Source organism: Phalacrocorax carbo, chromosome 10 (genome assembly GCF_963921805.1).
Source record: "Phalacrocorax carbo chromosome 10, bPhaCar2.1, whole genome shotgun sequence".
Lineage (NCBI taxonomy): Eukaryota > Metazoa > Chordata > Aves > Suliformes > Phalacrocoracidae > Phalacrocorax > Phalacrocorax carbo.
The window spans coordinates 4769022-4790466 of record NC_087522.1 but is presented as its reverse complement, the minus strand read 5'-3'; the positions used below and the strand labels follow the sequence as shown (position 1 = coordinate 4790466).

Genomic DNA, 21445 nt, shown 5'->3' with positions numbered 1-21445 from the left:
ATGCACCGAGGTGAGTTGGTGCTCAGTGCTCCATCGCCGTGAGCGGGGCCTCGCTGCAGCTGGTTGAGTGGCTCTTCTCCTCACCAGGGCGCGATGCCATGTCAGACAGAAAATCGGTTTATTTCCAGATGCTGCAGGGAAACTCATTTTGATTTAATGAGCAGGCAATATTGAGGTATCTTGAGGTTTTATTTCAATCCTACTCCACAGGAAACAATATTCACTAGTGTTATCTTCCTTACATTTGTTTTTAATTTGACCCAATACTGTGTTAAATATAAAATACTGATTGAACAAGAATGGACAGTGAAAAACACGAGGTGCTAAAAAGATCCCTCAAACCCCCCCTCCGCAGACATCCTGAATGTTACGAGTCATTTAAAATTAGTATAAAATAGGAGGACAATCCGATAACCTCCTCTGCGCCTCCCACTCTGCTTTGCAAGGGAAGGACTTAGGAAGCAAGAGAAGAGGGGGGACTTCTCAGTTACAGAGAAGCCCACTTGGCAAATCAGGGCTCAAGGCAGGGTGGCGATGTCCCCGACGGAGCCTGGCCACCTGTTCCCGCCCAGGGGTCTGCCCTGCCCTGGGTTTTCAGCAGGAGGCTGACATCAAGTGGCCTCAGAAAGGTCCTTCTGCCCCCTCGCTGTGCCTCAGGAGCCCCCAGGACAGATTTAGGGCCAAAAACCCCCAATGGTGAAATGGCTTCCGAGATAAATCCCTTGGGATGAAGCCTATGGACAAAACACAATGGTGGTCCCTGGGCATCCTCAGCCCTGCCAGGGGACATTTTCCTGGAGGCTGGGACTATTGTGTGCATGGTCTGTCCCCAGGGTGGTTCCCTGTCTGTGGGATTTAGTGACAGAGGGGGAGGAGATCTGAGCATGCTGAGCAGCGGTTGTCACTGTGCCCAGCAGTGGCTCTGGGAATCTGGTCCCCCAGACTCGGTGAAAATTGAAGCACGTGTTTGTAAAGCACTGGTTGTCCTCCAAGTGCTTCATGGGGTCCTCACATGAGCCCTGTGAGGTAGGTTGGTGTCTTCACCCCCATTTTACAGATGGGGAAACTGAGGCACGGAGAAGGATGGTGACTCGCCAGACAGAAAAAGTGGCAGCTCCCTCTCTGGGACCCCATATCCCACTATTCCAACCCCAGACATGCTCCACCAGCTGCTGGTTACTCACAGCTTGTCCCTCTCCACCCCTCCATCTGCAGTAGGTGACAGAGCAAGGTCTGCATCCTGGGACAGGCAGCAGCAGAGACTGGGCTCACACTGGGTCATTCACCCCTGTACCTAAGATCACCCAAGACACCAAGAGGTGTCCCAGCCCAAAGGCTGCTTTGGGGTGCCCTGGGCAGAGACCCCCCAGCAGCACCATGTCGGACTGGGGTGCCAGGCACAGCACCCAGGGCTCCTTATAGGAATCTTCTGCCTGTGGAATTGAAAACCCACTGGGTTTTTTTTGCCAACCTGGTGACCACAACCACCACGTCAGGAGGGGAAGAGTATCTGGATGCTTTCACTTTGGTAATTTGCTGGAAAATGGCACAGCCCTGGAGAGCTGGTCCTGGGGTGCCACAGGCTGGGGGGACCCTAAGCTCTGTGAGAGGTGGGACAGAGGCAGGAGCTCAGCTCCTCAGCACGCTGCTGAAGAAACAGGAGATGTAGGACAGTGGCCATAAATCTCCTCTGCTTGCCACAATGCACTGAGAGTGCTGCAGTTGTGATTAATCAAGAGGCCAAAGAGAGATGATGGGAAATCAATGCCTTCAGGGGCTCCCAGGGAAGGTGCAGGCGGGGCTGAGAACAGTGCTGCTCTGCCAGCCAGCTCCCGGCACAGACCCCAGCACACACCAGAGCTCAGCGCACACCAGACCCTCCCAGCTCCAGCAGCTCTGGAGCAGGACCAGGTGTGGTTTTTCCCATTCCATCAGCATCGGGGCTGCTCCTGATGGCTGGATGGGTGCTCCATGTCCTGTTATCCTGCCTTGCAACCAAGCACCGTGTAGCCGTGGTTAGGGGTTTAAAAACCAAGCGTCACAAGGACCTCCCCATCACAGCTCACCTCCAAGCATTGTGCAGGTGCATCCCTTACCTGTGGCATTGCCAGGAATCATAGAATCATTAAGGTTGGAAAAGACCTCTCAGGTCATCAAGTCCAACCTTTGCCGTGGGAGGGACCCCGCGCTGGAGCAGGGGAAGAGCGTGAGGAGCAGCAGAGACATGTGATGAACTGACCACAACCCCCATTCCCTGTCTCCCTGTGCCAAAAAGTGGATTTAAATCTGACGCTGAGCAAGAGGCTTATCATCAAAATGGGAGCAGAGGAGGCAGGCAGCCCCATGATCCCAGTCCAAGGAGGTTTGCTTCCCTCCCTCAAGCAGAAAGGAAATCCCCGATGCAGATGGGCTGATCCCAGCCAGGTGGATGCCAGGAGCCGGATCCCGGCTCTGCTCCCTGCCGAAGGCACGTGTGCGGCAGAGCCTGGGAGTGGGGCTGTGCTTCAGGGCTGCCGCTGGCACCGGGACCAGAGAGAAAAACAAAGCATCCCACGGAGAAAATCTCTCTGGAGGCTCTGAGGGTCTGTCTAGGGCAGTTGAGTTGTGCACTTAATACTGGCTTAGAGAAAGGGTTTTCCAGACTCCGGGGAGCTCTGGAAGAGATTCAAGTTTCAATCCCATGTAAGGCTTTGTTGATTCCAGACCTTCCTGTCAAGATTTTGGGTTGGGGCAGTTAATGACTTAGGACCATTTAGGAGCCGAGCCCGGGTGGTGCAGGGGTGCCGACATGCCCCCCTCCCTGGCTGGGGCAGCCGTATGCCCAGGCATCCTGGAGAAAAGGGACCAGGTCTCTCCCCTCATCCCAACTCCTCCAGACCCCTGGATGGCCCATGCTAAGGACTTCAGTAGCCAAACCCAGGGTGTCACTAGCCAGGGGCATGTGGGGCCAAGGTCCCCACTCCCATGGGATGCTCGGGGTGAGGTGGGTGAGTGAGGTCCCCCTGAGACCTTGGCAAGCGGTCACTCCCTTATCTCCCACAGCCTGTTGGTCGGTCACCATGTTACAAAACCCTTGCCTAAAAAATTAAACAGCTCCCAAGTTAAAAAAGAAAAACCTGTTTAAAATGAACCTCGAGGCTGTCCTGTCTCTGTGGAAAGGGCACCAGCGGCTGCTGCCCATGGGGTGAGCAGGTGGTTCGGGGCGAGCCCACGGCTCAGGCTGCCTTTCCGCTCCCCTCCATGCCTCCATGTGCCAGTTGGTGCAAGCGATGTCTTTAAGGCATCTACCGGGATGTTTTAGTCTCTAGCGTGCTGGGCCGGTAAAGGTACCTCCAAATGGCGTAGTAGTGGATGCCAGCTCCGATGGCCACAAAGAGGTGCCAGATGGCGTGGGCGAAGGGGATGCGGCCGTCACTTTTAAAGAAGACCATGCCCAGGCAGTAGAAGAGTCCACCGGCCACCAGCTCCAGGAGGCCATCCCTGTTGGGCTGGGAGCAAGCAGGGAGGCAGGGCTCAGCGGCAGCCACAGCACACCTGCCTTTTCCCCATGACTCTATCAATACCAGCTGCAGGGTGCAGGCAGGACCCTTGCTCTGCCTTCTGCTACACCTTCCCTTCCAGCAAGGCAGTGGGGACCCAGCAGCCCTGCTTTGCTGGGAGGATTTCAACACAACAGAGCCCGTGCAGGTCTGCTGGAGATGCATGTGGTAGCCGCTGGGCACCTGAATCATTTGCAAAACAGAGCCAGGCCATGTCATATTTGAGGATGGCGTTATCCATCATGCAGCCTGGACCACGCTAACCCTCTGGACTTGTCACTCATGCTGAGCCCACGTGCGTCCCAGCGGTGGCTTACCATGGAGAGAATGACCAAGGCAGGGAAGAATCCCATGATAACGTAGCACACCAGCTCCACCAGCTTGTACCTGCGACCAACAGAGAAGCTGCTGGGAGGCAGATGCGGAGGAAGCATGGAGTTTTATGTTTGCAACATCCACTGCCGTGCTACAGGAAAAGGGGTGCCACCACGGCATGTCCCACGACCTCATGCATGAGCTGATAGGACTGGCACCCTGCACCAGGGGTGATGGGCCCCCACCTTGGCTTGGCAGCCACCAACTCAGGGCCAGGCACCTGGGGCTTCAGGGTGGCAGGGGAGACATCTGGAGCCTTTTGCTTTCTATTTGGTGCCACCGTGTGGAAGAAGCAACTCACAGCAACACGTCCCTGCTCCCACATCCCTGCCACCAGAGCTTCTAAAAACAGGGTGCAGATGAGGAAGGACGTGGTACAAGGGTGCCCTCCACTGACAGTTGGCCAAGAGGCTGCCCAGGGTCCCTGTACCTATCTGTCTGCCTGTCTATCTCCATCTTTCTTGCTCTCCCCTGCAGCTCGACTACCGTCAGGGCATTAAGAAGGGCTGGCAGAGCTGAGCTGAGCTCTGTGATAGCCACCAACGCAGGGCCAGGTAAAGGCACTCACCGCTCATGGAAAAAGAAAACGTAGACGGTCCCAATAGATGCCATGATCCAGATGATCCACCGCATGTGGGAAGCCCAGGGACCCAACTCCCTCAGGTTCAGCCTGCAAGAGCCAGGTCTGTGGTGAGGGGGGTCCAAGGCAGCACCCTTGTCCACGCTGTGGGCAGCGAGGTACCAGGGGAAATGCTGCCCTCACCCCCATGGCTGTGCCACCAAAGGGTCCTCCCAGCTTGTAACTTCAACTTAAAGGTGTTGAAATGTATGGGATAGGAAGGCTTTTGTGAAAAGGGGCAGGGTACAGCCTCAAACAGAGCCAAAGCCAAAGAGGGAAACCCTATTTGTTGGAGCTGGGCTGATTTTCTCCCCTCCAGTGAGGCCCCCATCCACCAGTAACTCACCAGGGAGCGTACGATGCCGCAATGAAGAAGTAGATCACCATCCTGTCAAACATATGCAAGCAGTGCTCCACGGTCCTGCAGGACAGACAGACAGATGGGTCAGAGCCTGCAGCACCAGGGGCCTCTGGACCCTCTCCCACTTCCTGAGCCTCAAGCGATCAGAGTTGGTACCTGAGATGCCTCTTCTTCCAGGAGATGGTGTGGAAGATGGTGGAGACGATGAAGAGGCTGGACAAGCCAAAGCCATAGATCCAGGCTGAGATGGTTTCCCACTGGTCGTCAGAGAGGATGTACAGGATGGAGCTGCCGAGGATGCTGGGCAGGATCCAGAACTGGAAGGGAGAGGCAAACCTGTTGTTGACTCTCGACTCTCTGTGTTTCCATTGAGCAGCTACAATACAGTGTCTGCTTTTCCTTTTAGATGTTTCTTTTGCTTCCTGTCAAAGCTACCACTCAGTGAGGCAAGCTGGCCACCCACACCAGCCGGGCAGGATCTTCCCCTGCATGGTGCAGCTCCAAAATAGCTTCTCCAGGTGGAGGTAGGGAGGAAGAGGAAGGCACAAGGAGGATGGCTACCTCTGAGTCATCTCCCAGGGCTCAGAGTGGGAGCTGCCAGCTCCCAAGGGAAACCCTGATGTGGGGAGCACTTGCCCCTGCTGCTGCATATGCAGCCTCATGGGGCCCCTGTCACCGTTCCTGCTGTGAAAACACTCAGTTTTCAGGGAGCGTTGCAAAATACTCCTGCTCCACTAAGCCCACGGCTGGTTTCCCCAGTACATGGGGCCATGGTGGGTGACAGCAAAGGAGATGCACAGGAGTTTCCCAGGGCAGGAGGGAGAGCACCCCTGCTCCCCAGAAACACCTGGGGCACATCTGCCTCGTCACAGCCCCGAGACCTTCAGCAGCTGCTCCAGGACTGAACACAGACATTTTATTTGTGCCTTGAGGTTCCTTAGGGGATCCCTGAAGACCTGAGCACCATCTTCCCTTGCCCTGGGATGGGGACAGGGACTCACTGCGTGGGTAGCACAGTTCGCTGCATGCTCGTACTCTGTCGGCTGGTACCTGCGGTTGGACGGGACACGGTCATTCATGAACCTGCAGCAAGAAGCAGGGAGAGAAACATGCTCAGGGGATGGGGTTTGGGGGAAAGCCCTTTTAGAGGGGTCTGCACAGGGACACCCACCACCCTTCCAGCCTGGAGCCCCACCTCGGCTCACCTTTGCTCCAGCTGCCCTGCAGAAAGTGACCCCAGCACTGGGCACAGCCTGTCCATCTGGCTGGCCCCAAATGCCAGGGCCCTAGGTCTTGCTCAGCTACAGCTCAGGCTGAAGCATTTCCCAGCAGCTGCCATCACTTGGAAAGCAGAAGTTAGGAGCCAGCTCTGCCTGCTGCTGCTGGCAGGAGAGGGCAGACAGGGCAGGGGTGAGAAGGATACAGGGGAAGCTGCTTCAAGGATGGATCAATAAGGTCTGGAGCATTTCCCAGTCTGTCCCGGGATGGAGCACAGCTGACAGTCAGTGGCCTGTCCAGCTGCCAGCTTCTGTGACACTGGCATCTCTCACCATCTTCATTTCACAGGTGGAAAACCTGAGACACCATCTAACAACATGATCTGGTTACAGCCCATCTGCCCCAGACGAAACGGACCAGCACAGCCCCGGCAGCGGAGAAGAGGGCATGTGGCTACGGGTCTATGACCCATCCGGCAGTGACACCCTCATGTCACAGCAGTGTGCCCGTCTCCAACGAGGGCATCCCTGCGATGGTTTCTGGGTACCACATGCATCTCCTATCCGTGGGGGACACATGTCCCCGCACAGATTGCTGCAGGGGGAAACCCTGCCGTACTCCCTTGGAACTCTGTATCTTTATTTCTGTTTCTCTTAGTCTGAGGTATCAGCTTGCTCTTGGCATTTGGAGGAGCATATTGATTTCCCCTGTCGGATCAACACACAGTGATAAAAAATGTGTCGGGCTTGACTAGTCCATTGCAAGGTACATAACGCTGTATTAAGAGGCAAATTAAATGTGCATCCATGATAACAGGTTGGAACAAAGTGCTGCCTTGCTCAGCATCCTCTTCTGGCAGGGGCCAGCAGTGGAGGCTTATACAAAGGGAATGAGAAACAAGCAAAGAGAGAGTGATCCTCCCCTGGCTGCTCCTGGTAATCAGGGACTTAAAGACATTTCTGCTGCAGCTCAGGTCAGGCCCAGCTGAGTTGGCGCCAGCGGGGCTGCCCTGCAGGACCTGGGCTAATTGCTTTCTGACCCCGCTTGCTCTCAGCTCCGGCACCATCTGCGGCGCATTTCACAGCTGAGCTGTGCCCATCAAGGGTGCTTAGGGGCTGGCAGGACCTTGCTGCTGGGCACAGGGTAACCCCTCAGTCTGGGGCACTGGGAAAGGCAGTAAAAGTGCCTTCTCCCCATCCCTGAGCCACCCATGCCTGTGTGGACTCCTCTGCCATCTGCCTGCTCAGACCCACTGCCTGAGTCGTTCACTGCTATCTATTAAAAGTGAGTCAGGATGGATTAAATAGCTCAAATAACAAGGCTTTAAGTGTGGGAGGAGTGTGGCCACAGCAGGCTCGGGTGTGCAAGGCGCTCCCCGGCAGGCGGCAGTGACAGCCCGCATGGACACTGTGTCCCCAGCCCCTGCCCTGCCTGCAGCCGAACCCAGCACTGGGGAAAGAAGCGTGCTCATCATCACCAAAATATATCTTGAATTAAGATGGGGAAACAGAGGGAATTAAACTCCCACCACTCTGCAAATCAAGGATCACGCTAGGTAAATCAGGGCTTAGCAAGGCTGCCACAGCTGGGAAGCAGTCAGGCATCCCTGGGGACACAGCCATGCCTGGCATGCCGTCACCTCCATCCCAGGGGAGACCAAGGATGCCCTCTCTATCCCACTGCTCCAGCCACACGGGCTGGCCAGGCTGCCCGGGCTGGAGCCCTGTCCCCCTGGCAGGAGGACATCACTGCCCCCAGTGTTGCCAGGAGACTGTCCCCAGCTCCCCTTCACTTTCTGCTTCCCTTTCTTTTCCCTTTTAATAATAAGAAGAGGAGGGGGAAGCCCAGACATCCCACATGACGTTGTGGTTGCTGAGGAAACATGTAAGAGGCCTTTTCCTTGAATTTATTTGTTTTAACAAAGCCCCATGCTGTCTCCCCTCCATTCTGGCATTCGCTCTTCAGAGCAGTGATGGGGAACAGCGGCAGGGCTGGTTACCACAGGCCCACCCCAGGGCTGAGGGGCACCCAGACCCTTTGGGAAGGGATATCTGGGTGCAAATATCATCCCTAGGTCTGGTACAGGGATGGAGAGGCTGAGAAGGGCCACCCCTGCCATCCCCATGGGATGAGGTCGAACAGCGCGTGTGTCCCTGAAGCCCAAAGGCATGCTGGTGCGGCACACTGCAAACGCCTGCTTTTTCTGAAGGGAGAAATAGCCTTAAGGAGGATCTCTTTTTTGACCTGGGAAGAGATCATTCTCATTTTCCTATCCCACTTTCTAATAAGCATCATCTTGTGAAGGATGGGAAATGGAGCATAGCAGATGTGGGACTTGGCTGCAAAGCGCTGGGCCAGCCTGGGTACAGTCAGGCCCTCCTGAAGCAGCCAACATTGCATTTTGGGGCTAGCTGGGCACATTTTCATTGCCCTCTGTGCTCAGGAGCAGAGCTGGGCAAACAAGCATGGGAGCAGCCGGTGTTTGCATATCTCCTGGCAGGGCAGGATGAGTCCCCGGGTGCCCTGCAGCACCTTGCTCTCCAGGGTGCAGAGGCCATTTCCTCACCTTCTCTTCTCTCCTGGGACTTCATGGATGCCAAGCATCCATCCATCTCACGTCATCCCTGTGCACACTGGCATGGGTGCGGGGCGGGGAGCGCTGCATCACTCTCAGCTTGAAGAAAGTTGCCATACTGGTGTGCAAAACCAGCCTCAAATCTGAACTCCATCACAGACAGACAGGCAGACAGACACACTCAGGGAGGGAACCCATAACTCATCTTAGAGCTGATGAAAACTGGGAGCTCCAGGGGTGGCTGCTCCGTGTTTCCCAGCTCCGGCTCTGTGTGATTGGGGTCAGGAGAAGAGTATTGCTGGCAGCCAGGCAGAGCTCTGGGGTTTTTCAATGCAAGAAAATATGGAGAAGAAAGAAAACACCACCCCAAACTTAGATCTGATTCCTGCAGCAAGTCTCCTGCCCTGCTGGCTGAATCCATGTTCATCACCAGCTCCTTGTCATTGCACCTGTATGCTTGGGGACACGCTGGCAGTGTTCCTGGCATAGGATAAGACAACAGCGGCTTGGCCCCAACAGCCTCCAGCCTATGCTGCCACCCACCCAGGGACCCAGCAAAGCCATAGTGATGTGGCTCACTCAACATGGCCAGCCCAGGAAGCCGCGGGCAGGTGATTACACCCTGGCTGGGGTCTTCAATGGGTTTTAGCAGGTGCTTTAGGATTGCAAAGTCCAATAGACACAGGAATCTTTAAAACCTCCTGTACAGCAGGAACATGAGCATGTTCATTTTCAGGGTTGGTGCATGGGAAGCAGATACCCGAGGGTTTCCCAGGCACCTCTTTCTCCAGGTTACCATTTCTGGCAGATGCTATATGGACCGGCTATATGAAGATGGGGGCCTGGAGGTCTGAGCAGGAGTTATTCACTGCAGCCCCAGGGTTTTTGCCTGCCCTGCTTGTGCCTGTTTCCCCCTGGCCCCTTTCCCAGGGAGGGAGACTGAAAAGGGCCAGTGCAGCATGCTCCGGCCAGAGAAACAAAGAGGCCCTTGTCCCAGGCAGCCGGGGCAAAGTGCAGAGCCAGATTCCCAGGCTTGTTCCTTTCTCCTTCTCTTTCTCCCACTGTTTTTTTGTGGCTTTGGGGTGGGGGTTTTTTGAGTTTTTTAAAGACTTTTATCCAAGAACAAAGTTCTGACCTCAAAAATCATGCAGATCTGCCTGGCTCTTGCTTTGCCAGAGTAGGGGAGAAGATGGTAAAAAGGGGATTAAATTAAATTATTCCTTGGGATGGCTCATGTGAGTATTTGAACACCTGAGCTCTTCTGGGAGCACCAAGAAAACATGCATCAGCCACCCCATGGGGACCACACACTCCATGGGCAGAGCCACAGGGCACTTTGCAGGAAAGCTGTCCCCTACACACATGGAAAGGAGGAACAGCCCTAACAGACCCAGGCTAGGCTGTGATTTGGGAGATATGCCTTTGACACTGACTCTCCGGCAGGCCTCTGCCACATCACTTCATCTCCCTCTTACACACACCCCTCTTCCTCCTCTCTGGGTGAGGATAAAAATTTTGACATCCTTTAGGTCAACTGGTAGAAGGATAATGTGAGGAGGGTGCAAAAATCACCATTAAGATACAGATGGGGAGGTGTGAGCTCCCACTGAGCAGCTCATCCCTGCTCTTGCAAGAAGCCAGTCCAACACCTGACACCCCCAACCCCTGCTATAAATCAGGCTATATACGTGACACATGGCTGCGTGTCTACACATTGAGAAGCCAGGGTCCCCCTGCACATTGCTGAGGCTGTGGCCATGGCTGTGACACTTGAAGAGCCACCACATCCCCTTCACAACCCATGAAGCACTAAACACTGGAGCCATGTGCTGCACTGAGGGGAGAAGGATTAGCTGACATACCCAAGGCTGCTCCCAGGTGATGTGAATCTCCCCAGACCAGCTAATATCTACATGTTTCACCTGAGAATGGCTTACAAAAGGGCTGGGCTTGCTTAGAATGTAGTTTAATGTCTTTAGAGGTAGAATGCTGGTTTGCTGTGCATTCACCCTCCTGTCTAAAGCTGGGGCACTTCCAGGCTATGTTACCTGCTGGGTAGCTTCCCAGAGATGACTGCAAGCTAGGGGGATTTCTCCTTCTCCTTGTGACTGCGTGCCACAACTGGTTTTTAAGTAACAGAGTGGCATCTTGTTAGAGAGGGGTGCTGGAGAAAACCAGCAGCAGTGGTAAGTCCTACTGGGGCCCTTTGGGTTGTCCCTTGGTAGAGCAAGTGTCGTGATGCCTGATGTGACAGTGATGGAGCAGATGTGTCCCTGTAGGGTAGACTGGCCTCATACCCCTCTTCAGTGCATGGTCTGGATTTGCCCTAATGAGCCCAGAGGCTGCACACTCAGTGCAGATGCCAGGGCTTGGTCCTCAGTGTCTGTGCTCGTGTGAGCTGCTGTAGTGGCATCCCTGTAAGCTGGGGCTTGGCATGTGTTCTGCTTCTGACCTGTAATCTGATCATGCTCCAGCTGCAGTCCCTGCTAAGAGGCTTCATCCCCTTGAGCTCCTCTGTGGCTTGTAATTAGTTCAGTCCTGGGGAGCTGTGTGTGATGGTGTGGTGCAGGGCCCTGAGCATTGCCCACTTATGGGGCATGATCCCAGGATGCAGGAGACAGCAGGACCACAGGGATCTGCTCAGGATCCCCACTCAAGTCCAGAACATCAATTCTGCAGCTCGGTGAAAAGGGAAAGGGTCAGTAGGCCTCCTCTCTCTCCCTGCAGCTGCAGCTCCTGGTGTGGAGCCCCCAAACACTGCTGTATCACAAAGCTGCTTTATCCAGCCAGGAGAACTTGAGAAATCATGTTTTTTCCTACCCATTGACACAGGAGCATTTGCCACTGGAAAGCAGAAATGCAAAGGCTCAGGCTGATGCTGCCCAGCATTGCCACCTGCAGAGCCACCCACGTGGGCATGTGCATAGCTCCATGGTACCCCAATAAGAGCTGAAAGCTCTATTTCTATGCCTGCTCTTCAGTGCTTGTGTGCTCCTACACAAACATATGGTGCTCCTGGTTTGGAAAGGTAAGCTGGGAGTGCTGTAAGCTGGTGGGTTGGCTCCCTGGGCCAGAGCAGAAGGGGCACCCAGCGCAAGCCTGCTCTGTGGGCTATTCCTTTGACTCTAGCCTGTCCCACGTGAGAAGGGGCAGGAGGGTTGACAGAGCAAGACAGCACAGCATTTTCTTTTGTAGTGCTTCCTGGCATCATGCAAAGAGCTAGCTGCTTTGGCAGGGAGCAGGAAATGACAGGCTTTTCATCTAAACCACCATTTCTCAAGCTTTCTTATAGATAAATCAGCAGATCACCAGATTTCTGGAGTAACTTGCCCAGATGCCCCTGGTGCAAGCCTTGTTTTCACAAAGTAAGTCAAAATGGGTTGCAGATTGAATTGTCATTCATCACCTCTGATTTCCCCCATCCCAGTTTTGCTCATTCCCAGCAGTCTGACATGTGGTAACACCCTGGACTGGTCGTTGATCATCCCCTGGCACTATATAGCCTGTATGCCATGAGAAATGCTGAACAAGTGTGCTTGCTGACTTAGAGATGCTCCCAGACAGGGCCTGTGTGCTCAGCCATGTCCATGCTGTACCCAGCTCTGAACTGCAGGCACAGATGTCCCCCATGAAGGGACAGGGAAGACACCTCACAGGCACATCCTGCTGCCACAGCAGCGGGTACATGAGGGGCTGAGGCTGGCAGGAGGAAATATCCTTTTTCCCGGAACACACCAGGGTCTGCACCAAGGGAATACCTGATTCTTATTCCTTGCTCCTCACCCTAGCAAAGGCAAGCACAGGGGGCTTCAAGCCAGGCTGGATGCAGACATAGACCATTTCTGCACCCGTGAGAGCCCATATATCAGTAGCAGGGCTTGGATGGTGGGTGGAAACTCAGCAGGTAGTCTCAGCAGGGTCATAACTGTCCATATTCCCATCCTCTGGGCAGGGATATTTATTTTTCTCTCCAGCAGGCTTTCTGCTCTTTATGTAGATTGTATCTCTAACTCTTCCAAGGCAATTCATGACCCTGAAACTACAGCAGAGCTGTTTGTTTATTCACAACAGATGGGATCAGTGAGTGTTTCCCAAATTACTTTCTGAGCTGGGACTTCTTGTTTCATTCGGTGCTTGTGAGACCTCCAACAACAGCTGATTAGTCACAAAATGACTCTGATGTCCCAGGTGCTTCGTGAATGTTAGGAGGACTGTTTCCAGAACTGAAAATTCTGTATTATTTGCTTGTTTGGAAAGTCACTGTGCATGTTCCTTGCTGCTTTGCCTGCGTTGCCCTGAGCACAGAAGTTAGTGGGACAAATCCTGAGCTGACTCTGCCTGCTTAAACCCTGCAACAGCCCAAGGTGGGCAGGAGTGGGTGTGACCACTGGCCCCTCTGCCTGCTGGCAGAGGATTTGGACAGTTTTGGGGGCTGGAGCCTTCTCAGCCTCTAACCCCGGCTGCCTCTGTAACTGTGAAATTACATGGGCAGGCCATGGTTTCTCAGGTCCATAAAGTCTCCCCGTAGCATCCTCAGAGAGACAGAGCAGGCTCTCATTTGGGATTCCTGGATGCTACTCAAGTACAAATTACATCTGTAAATTATTCAGCAAATGCCTCTGGACAACGAAGGCACAGAAGGAGAATTATGCATTTCACCAGGCAAGCAGATACTAGGATTTCCATTAGTATTATTTGCAACAGAGAGCAGGGCTGTGTCTAATGCTACGGTACCAGCCAGCGCTGCTGAGCACAGCGGGAGGAGGTACCTCCTTGCCCCTGACCTGCTGATCTCTGCATAAAATCCTTCCCTCAGCAGCAGCAAGCGTGGACTATAAACTTGAACTGGAGCACAAAGTTGAATCCAAACTTGCCTGAAGGCCAGCACTGCTCAGCTCAACTATTTGGCATCTGAAGCAAACATCAGGAATATGATGCTTGTGGTATTGCATTGTAAGAAGTTGCAGTATATCACAGAGCCCATCAGACACTGGATTTTCACTGCATGAAAATGTTGCAATTCAGTCACACCTGGAGAACCCCAAAGGGAGACCTGAGCTCTGTGTGTTTGGTCATGCCTCCTCTCCCCTGCTCTGAGCAGCCATACCCTTGCAGCATCTCTCTGGGTACTCAACCAATCGCCTTTTGCAGCTGCAGCCAAGCACCCCAAACACAATGAACTTAAATAACTGCTGTGCTCTTTTCCCTTCCTTTCTGTAGCAGTTGTAGTTGGCTTGCATTGCTTTGTCTCGCTGTGGAGCTGGGGGTGTGGGAAAGGAGAAGGTGAAGGCGAGCCTGGGAGCAGTCCTGGTGGGCCCTGTTTCTTGCATTCACTGACTTCCTGCACTGGGCAGTGGCTTGAATTTCCCATGCATCACCGTTGGCTGCTACCTTGTGGAGCTGGCCGTAGTGAGCTGTGCCAAAGAATTGCATCAGGCTGATATCCAACACCAGTTGAAGGAAGGAAAAGACCACTGTGCATCCATTTCTCAGGCAGCCAAGAGAGCATCCTCCCCCCAAAAGTACAAGGCGCTTGGCTTGCCCACCGCTGCATATCTCCAGGGTGGTGATCCCCACCTGAGCCCATCCTGCCAAGTTCCCTGACACTCCCAAAGGAGGGAAGGGGGCAGTGTGAGGGAATACCCCATCACAAATGACGCTCTGAGTACTTGTGGCCTTCCAAATACCTGGCTGCAATAATAACCGCACTGGGGGTACCTAAATGTACACGAGATTACTTGTCCCAGTGTTATCTTAAGTGGGTATCTGAGTCAATCTGGCCCCACAGAGCAGCCAATATGGAATTGGTCAGTGACACTGGGTGATCCTCATTTTCCCTAGTTATCTGGGGCCTTCCCCATCTCTTGGAGCAGTGCCTTTTGCAGCAAGGGGACCTGCTCAGCTGGGGGCAGCCTGGCAGGCCTTGCTGGGGATGGTGGGATGGGGGTGGTGCTTGCATGGTGAGGAGCCCCTGCCTCTTGAGCAGCTCCAAGCTGCAATATCACTGCTGAAAGCATTTCCCTTCTCACTGCTTCATCCCATGTGGGCTGCAGGAGAAGCAGAGCTCTTGGAAAGCATCTCTGTGTGTGTGGGAGCCAGCAAGGGCTGCTTGTGCTTTCATCGTGAAGCAAATGGGCCAGATATTCCCAATGTGGTAGCTCTGCTCAGGCTGTCAGCCTTTCTCGTGTTTGGGGTCTGAGCACCCCAATGTTTTCCCTCACTCCTATTCTGGCTGGTTCTCCTCTCCCTTTCTTGCCTGGAGATGCTGGAGGGGGAGCTGATGAATATCTCCTTGCTCAGCAATTACAGATGGAGGGAACAACAAAGAAGGTCTTCCCAGCTGCCTTTCCCCCTCGAATCCCCAAACTCGGAGGATTTGCTTCTGAGCAAGTATAGAGTTCTTATCTTTATCCCCTTGTGCTGGTGAGGCGGTGGCAGTGTCTACATTGCAGACACCAGGTAAGTGAGGACAAGCCTGGACCGCACACCTACAGAAGGCCCCTGCTTTCCCTAACCTCCTGCTTCTTCTAGGCTGAGAGATTAATGTAGATTTTCCTGGCTGCTCCTCTTTGTTACTCTGCACAGGGCAAGACAAGTAAATGCAATAAGATTTAGAGCTTTTTACATGAACAAATCAAATCGTGAACTGCTATCAGTTAATTAGGATGATTCAGTGCCCTGCGCAGTCTGCAGCTCCCAGCAAACCCCTCTCCACCGGCTGCTCCGGAGCTGCTGAAGCCAGCCAGATACAGCAGCTCCCTGCTTAATCATGTTTCCTTTCAATTATGGCTCTGGATGGCCAAAGTCTGGAAAGCATTTTGTGTCCCTGCAGGGAGGTTGGGGCTGAGCTGTAGCCCCACAGCAGCTACGTGGGCAGGAGGCACTGGACCACATCTGAATAAAAAGTGGGTCAAAGCAGGGTCAAAGCCAGTGGTGAGGTGGAAGCGAGGGATCAGTTACTGGGTTGGTGTTACCTGAGCAATGAGACTCAATGAAGATGTGACTTGCACTGATCTGTTGCTCTGGTGGGAAACCAGCCCTGTTTAGGTGAGCTGGGAGGAAGGGAGGAGGAGGAGACAAAAGGCTGGAGAGAGAATGGGGGAATAACTATCTGGTGGTTGGATAAAGCAGGAGGAATTGCATCTGCTGGCACCCTGTAACTGCATGCTGCTGCCACTGTCATGGCTAAATTTGGCCTCAGACAGGAGGTGGATATCACTTGCCATGGTACAGGCTGTGAGTGACTGATCACTGGGAAAGCTTTATAGCAACAGCACACTTTAACTCCCTTTCCCCATGGTGGCAGGTGATGGAAGAGCCTCCTGGACCCTGCAGCAGAGCAGAAACAACTGACAGCCTCATTTTTAACCACAACCTGCTCAAACAGCATTGCCATGCATTCTTATTCCCACCATGGTGACAGGCTCCTTTGCTTTCTTGCTTCCCCTCCACCCCTGCCACGATGCTCCATCTCTGAAGCCCAGCCGGGAGGGATTCAGGGGTGCCCCTCCAGCCCTGAGTTTTTTCCTGGCAGTTCACAAAATGCTCCCGCATTGATTGCTGCCTTTCATCTCTTTGTTCAAAGCCTGGTGCCTTTGCTGCAGCTTTTACACAACAGGTCTTTCATCATCACACTGTTTTTTATTTATTCCTTTTGGTGGGTGTATTGATGGCCAAGTTCCTCCTTTCTTGGTCCTCACTCAAAATTAGATAAAACAACATTAAAAATGAAGCTGTTCCAGGCTTTTCCACCATAAGGAAAACTTTCTGATTTTTTTCTTCAAGGAAGGCCACAAGCAAGAGAGTTCCTCATTCTCTGAAAAGATGTCACAAGATGCTTCTGATGCCTTGAAGGGCATGTGCTGCTGTAGGCCCCACAGCTCCTGCTCACACCAGTCCCCATTGCAGAGCCTGGTCCTGTTATTTGCAGCTCAGGGAATCCAACAGAGCATCTCCAGCACAAAAGAAGGAGCAGCTTTTAGGATCTGCCATGGCATAGCATTTCTGTGGAGAAGAGAGCTGGTGTGTTGGGACAGGGATTAGCCAACTGTTATTTTTAAGCACTAGGCTAAGAGGATCTCTGCAGTGATGTAGGAAGCTCTGGGTTAGTGTCTCATGCTGGTGATTGCTTTGGCATGTCTTGGGGTGAAAGCCAAGGGAGCACCCATCTCCTCCTGCTCCCTATCCAGCCCTGGCACCCAGCGTGAGGTGGAGGATGTCCTGCAGACCTGATCCTTCCCGTGCCCTGCAGCCCCTGCCCTGCATTTGGGATCTATCCCTGCGAGGCACTCTGTAATACCTCATCCCCATTTAGTAAGTTGTGTCTAGAAAGGACCATGACAAAGTCTGAGCACGCTAATTTTGGATAAATCAAGCAACAGGCTGGCAGATGGGTTCCTCTGGGGGGGGACTGAGGAGGGGGCAGCCCTTGCTCTGCTGCCTGGCTCCCAGAGAGCCTCTGCACCACTGCCACAGGGTCAAAGTACGGTTTTTTCCCCTCCTCTGGGGGGACAAAGCTTTGCTCAGCTCCATCTCCCCCTGGTCTTGTCCTCTGTATGCCAGCTGGGAAAAGCAGTTTTGAATTCTCTGTTTTCACAAGGAGTTTTGGATCAGATGCATTGTGCAGACCTGCTGGGTACCTCCCGCATCTTCACCAGGTAAAGGTTATCAGGAGGCAGCTACAGCATCAAAATGATCTTTGAGCAGGTGCCCACATGTTTCAGGCAGCTTTTGGAGATGCAAGCATGGATTTTCACTGTGGGACACCTGGAAGGAGAAGAGCTGGTGGCTTGTGGGGGTGGGAGGAAGGTCTCCTGCCCTTCCCCAGCCCATGCAAACATCCCTCAGGGATGCTCCTGCCTGGAGCAGGCAAGAAACACCATCACCACTCCTTTCCAGACAAGTTTTTCTCTGGTTCTGACTCTAACAGAACTACTGGGAGTCTGACAGCGGCAGCAGCAGAGCTGAATGCCCCCAGGAACTGCACCAGCCTGTGGGACCCTCTGCAGCCATGAAAACATCCCCACCATGATCACAGAGAGCTGGGGACAAAGCCTGTCCTTGGTGCAAAACTCAGCACCCCCCCTAAGCCCCATCTGGCCATGCGTTGCCCAGCGCTGTGTGATCTGACTCATCCTCGGCCACCCAGCGTGCTGGAGGGCTGCGGGTGGCTGCTGTCCCTGTGTCACCCACCAGCTCCCTGCTAAAGGCCACATCTTACCCTACAGCAGCATGCATGTCTGAGTGCCCTCTGCCCTGCACCCAGCAGTCCTCAGGTTTCCCGGGACACAGGTAATGCCATGAGGTTTGCTAACCCACCTGAGCTGCTAAAACAAGTCCCTGCTGCTGGAAAACCCCCCTGGGTATTTCATGGAGAGGGGAAAGGATCCACCACCTTTGCATCTCATGTGAGCCCTTCAGAGCTGCCGGGTCCAGGCTGGGGGACCCACCCCGAGGGGGGCTTCACCTGGGCACAGTGGGACCCTGGACAACGTTGGTCCCTCCATGGAGGGTTTGCAGCCAGCGATGGGGTCGGTCCCCCAGCAGTGGGAGGACAATGGTGAAGTTAAACCCAGCGAAGGCAGCGAGGGCTCCCAAGGATGCTCAGAATCCCTTAGGGATGCAGAAAAACAGGTAGCTTTCTCCCAGAGGACCAGCCCGCACCTGCCCGGGGCTTTGGGGCACTCAGCAGCTTTTGAAGGTCCCTTGGAGCTCCGTCTCTGCCGGAGCCGAGCCCGGGCAGGGGCTGGGGCTGTCCTGGGGCTCCGCAAGCACCCGGGGGTCGGGGACCGCCGCGCCGACGGCTTTACCTGGCGTAGCGCGTCTTCTGGAAATCCAGGACCCGGGACACGAACATCGCGGCGGTGCCATGGGGGTCCCGGGGGGGCGGCGGCGGCGGCTCAGCCCCGGGGCGGGGGGCAAAGCGCCGCCCGGGGGAACCGCACCAACTCCGCGGGTTCCGGCGGGGCGAGGAGGGGAAGGGGCGGCCGGTGCAGCCCGGCCCAGCCCGGCCCCGGCCCCCTCCCGCTCCCTCGGGCTGCTCGGGAGAGCGACACGGGGAAAACAAAGGCGACCTCCGGGAGGGGGGAGCCAGCCCCGTGCCGCCCTCAGATGTGCAAAGAGGAGGAGGAAGAAAAAGGGAAAGGGGGGGGGGGATCCCGTCCAACTCCGCCCGGCCACAGCAACCTGCACGATCTCCCACAGCCGCCCCGGCAGCTTTAAGCACAGCTAAAAATATTTCCCCCCCCCGCCGCCGCCACCCCCGGAGGATCAAATAGCAGCAGATTTGAATTGAAAATGTGATTAAAGCACCGGGGGGAGAGGCGAGTGCAGGCAGCCAGCCCACTCCCCCAGCCACGCTGCCCACGGCCGAGCCCCCCAGGAGGGGCACCGAGATGTCCCTGCCTGCGTGCTGCCTGCCCCCGGGCAGGGCCAGCCCGCCCCGCCGTCCCCAGGGAGTTGCTTTGTTTGGCTTTGCTTTTACTTATTTGATTTTAATGATTTTTTCCCCCCATTATTTTTCAGGGGCCCGGGCAAGGGTGGGCGGCTCTGCTGCAGCGCCATCGCTGCGGGGTGCCCCTGGGTGGGGACACGACACCCACCAGAATCCCACCATCCCTCCCCCGCTCGGGAGAAGGGAGAGGAAGCAGTGTAACAGCAAGACAAGGACTGGAGACCCCAGGATCCTCACCCCATCGCCATCCTAAGTCTACATCACAGCGAGGAGGATCTCGCAGGAGCTGAAATCCCAACATACATCTGAGGTTGGGCAGGTCAGAGAGGGGCTGTAAAGGGTAATGGGGGCTTGTCTGCAGGCAGACAGCCACCCTGCCCACCCTGTGCCAGAGACTGCAGGCACCTTCAGGCCAGCAGCTAAGGGACAGCAAAGGTGACGTAAGGCCGGCAGCAACTGGAGGAGGAGATCCCTGGTCTCCCCAGTGCAACCTTTCCTTGCTGATGCTGTCATAACGTTGATGGGAGGAAGGTGGAACAGCTGAGGACATCTTGACACAAAGGGTTATGCTGACATGGCCATTTCCATGTGAAATCACACATACACATATCTTCCAAAAGCCAAAACGGACAAAAATTCAAGTTATTCTTTAATTCTAGGCATGAATTAATCATGGCACCCTTTGCAACCCCTTCCAAAAGCAGCTCATCCCCCCAGGGCATGCAAAAGGAGTGATGCTCAGGTTGCATGCTGCGTTGTGGGGTGTCTTCAATGCACACAAGAAGTAACCCGGTTCCCCAATGCTGGGAGCTGGCAGCAGGGTCAGCCTCCCTTCACGTTTCCCATCATGGATGGAAGATGCTACTGGGGACCGAGCTGGTGACAGTGGGATCCAGGACGTATGAGGAGAACAAAATAAGCCCCATCTTTGGTAGGACCTTCCCAGTGTATCTGGGACAGCCAAGCCCGGGCTGAGAGAGGCAGGTCCAAGCTGAGATGCAGAGTGAGATCATCTCCAAAAACCTCTCCCACGCTCTGCCACTTAGCCGGGAATATTTTTTTCAAGCTCCTTCCCCAGCCTTCTGGATGACAAGGCTTTGGCAAAGGCTATGTCATGGTGCTTGTGCCCTGCTTTACCTTTCTCTGGGCCTGAATAGGTGAGGGAGAAAAAATGGTGATAAACCGCATTTAACAAAATAACCCCCATCCCCAAAGCCCCCAGCTTGCAGCCAGGGGCACTGGCAAGGGACACCTGAAGTGAACCATCAGTCCCAAAATAGATCTGTCTCAGAGGGCAAAAGGCAAATTGAATAAAAAATAAGTTACTATTTTTGAAGCCTGAATCCAGTTGTTATGGCAACCAAAGCCTCGCACATCGTGCTTGGGAATGGCTCCAGCCCCAGCGCTGCCTCCAAACCCTGCGGCCGGAGAATTGCAGGCAGATGGGAGCTGCTTGATGGTGGGGTGCGGAGATGTCCGTGCTCACACCACCCGTACCCTGCCGGGATGCGTCCCCTCCCCACATGGCAATTCCCCTTGAGTCCTTCTTTTCTTTCCTCCTCCATCCCTTGTTCTCTCCCCACCTTCTTGCAAAGATCTGAGCAACTGTAATGATGTTAGGAGAGCTTCCAAAATTCAGAGGGACCCTGAATGAAGTTACATTTTTGTAATGTCACCAAAACAGGGAGGGCTTGCAGAGTTTTCCTTTAGAGGAGGAAGGGGTTATGAAGCCCACAGATGCTTCCTCCCCAAAATATGCAGGCCCAAACCCTGCAGGAGTCCCATAGCTGGAGACACCTCTGTGCATCGTCCCACTCCCAATAACAGGTCCCCGTGGGATCCTGGCTGTGATCAGTGTGAATATTCATGCATTTGGGTGCTACGGTGGTGGCACTGGGCTCTACCTGGCTGTAATCATGTTTCCCCAGAGAGGAAAGTTTTCCTGCACATGAAGCTGCTGGAGCCAGAAAAAATTTGAGATTAAAATCTGCCACCTCTTAGGAAAAACCTCCTCACAAGAGAGGAAACTTTGTATGGGTAGAAGGAGTTATGGGACACATGGTTGGGTTGGCAGCAGCTGTAGTGGAGGCGGGGGGGGCATGGGGGGCAGCGTGGGGGGCAGGACCAGCTCAGGGGTGGCCATGGGCCGTGGCAGGGTGGGCACAAAGCAGCAGGGTGCTAGGGCAGGGCCACTTGGGTTTAAGTCACTTGGAGGAGGCTCCTCACCAGCAGCTGGAGGATGATTAAACTTGGGGGAGCCCAGAGGGTCCCTTGTATATCGAGGTGCCACCAGGCTGGTGAAGGA

At 54.5% G+C, this 21445-nt stretch overlaps 1 protein-coding gene across 2 annotated transcripts; it reads right to left on the bottom strand.

The window, feature by feature from the left end:
- Window positions 1-170: 170 nt before the first annotated feature.
- MMD2 (monocyte to macrophage differentiation associated 2) lies at window positions 171-18912 on the bottom strand. Of its 2 annotated transcripts, XM_064461543.1 has the most exons (7): window positions 18497-18910; window positions 5896-5977; window positions 5051-5211; window positions 4880-4954; window positions 4483-4584; window positions 3857-3926; window positions 171-3488 (listed from the first exon to the last, which is right to left on the bottom strand). In XM_064461543.1, the coding sequence occupies exons 1-7, from the start codon at window positions 18541-18543 to the stop codon at window positions 3285-3287; spliced, it is 741 nt and encodes a 246-aa protein (XP_064317613.1). In that variant the 5' UTR covers window positions 18544-18910; the 3' UTR covers window positions 171-3284. The 2 variants fall into 2 exon arrangements, with proteins under 2 accessions (XP_064317613.1, XP_064317614.1); XM_064461544.1 differs by lacking the exon at window positions 3857-3926 and having other exon boundaries at window positions 18497-18912.
- Window positions 18913-21445: the final 2533 nt, after the last annotated feature.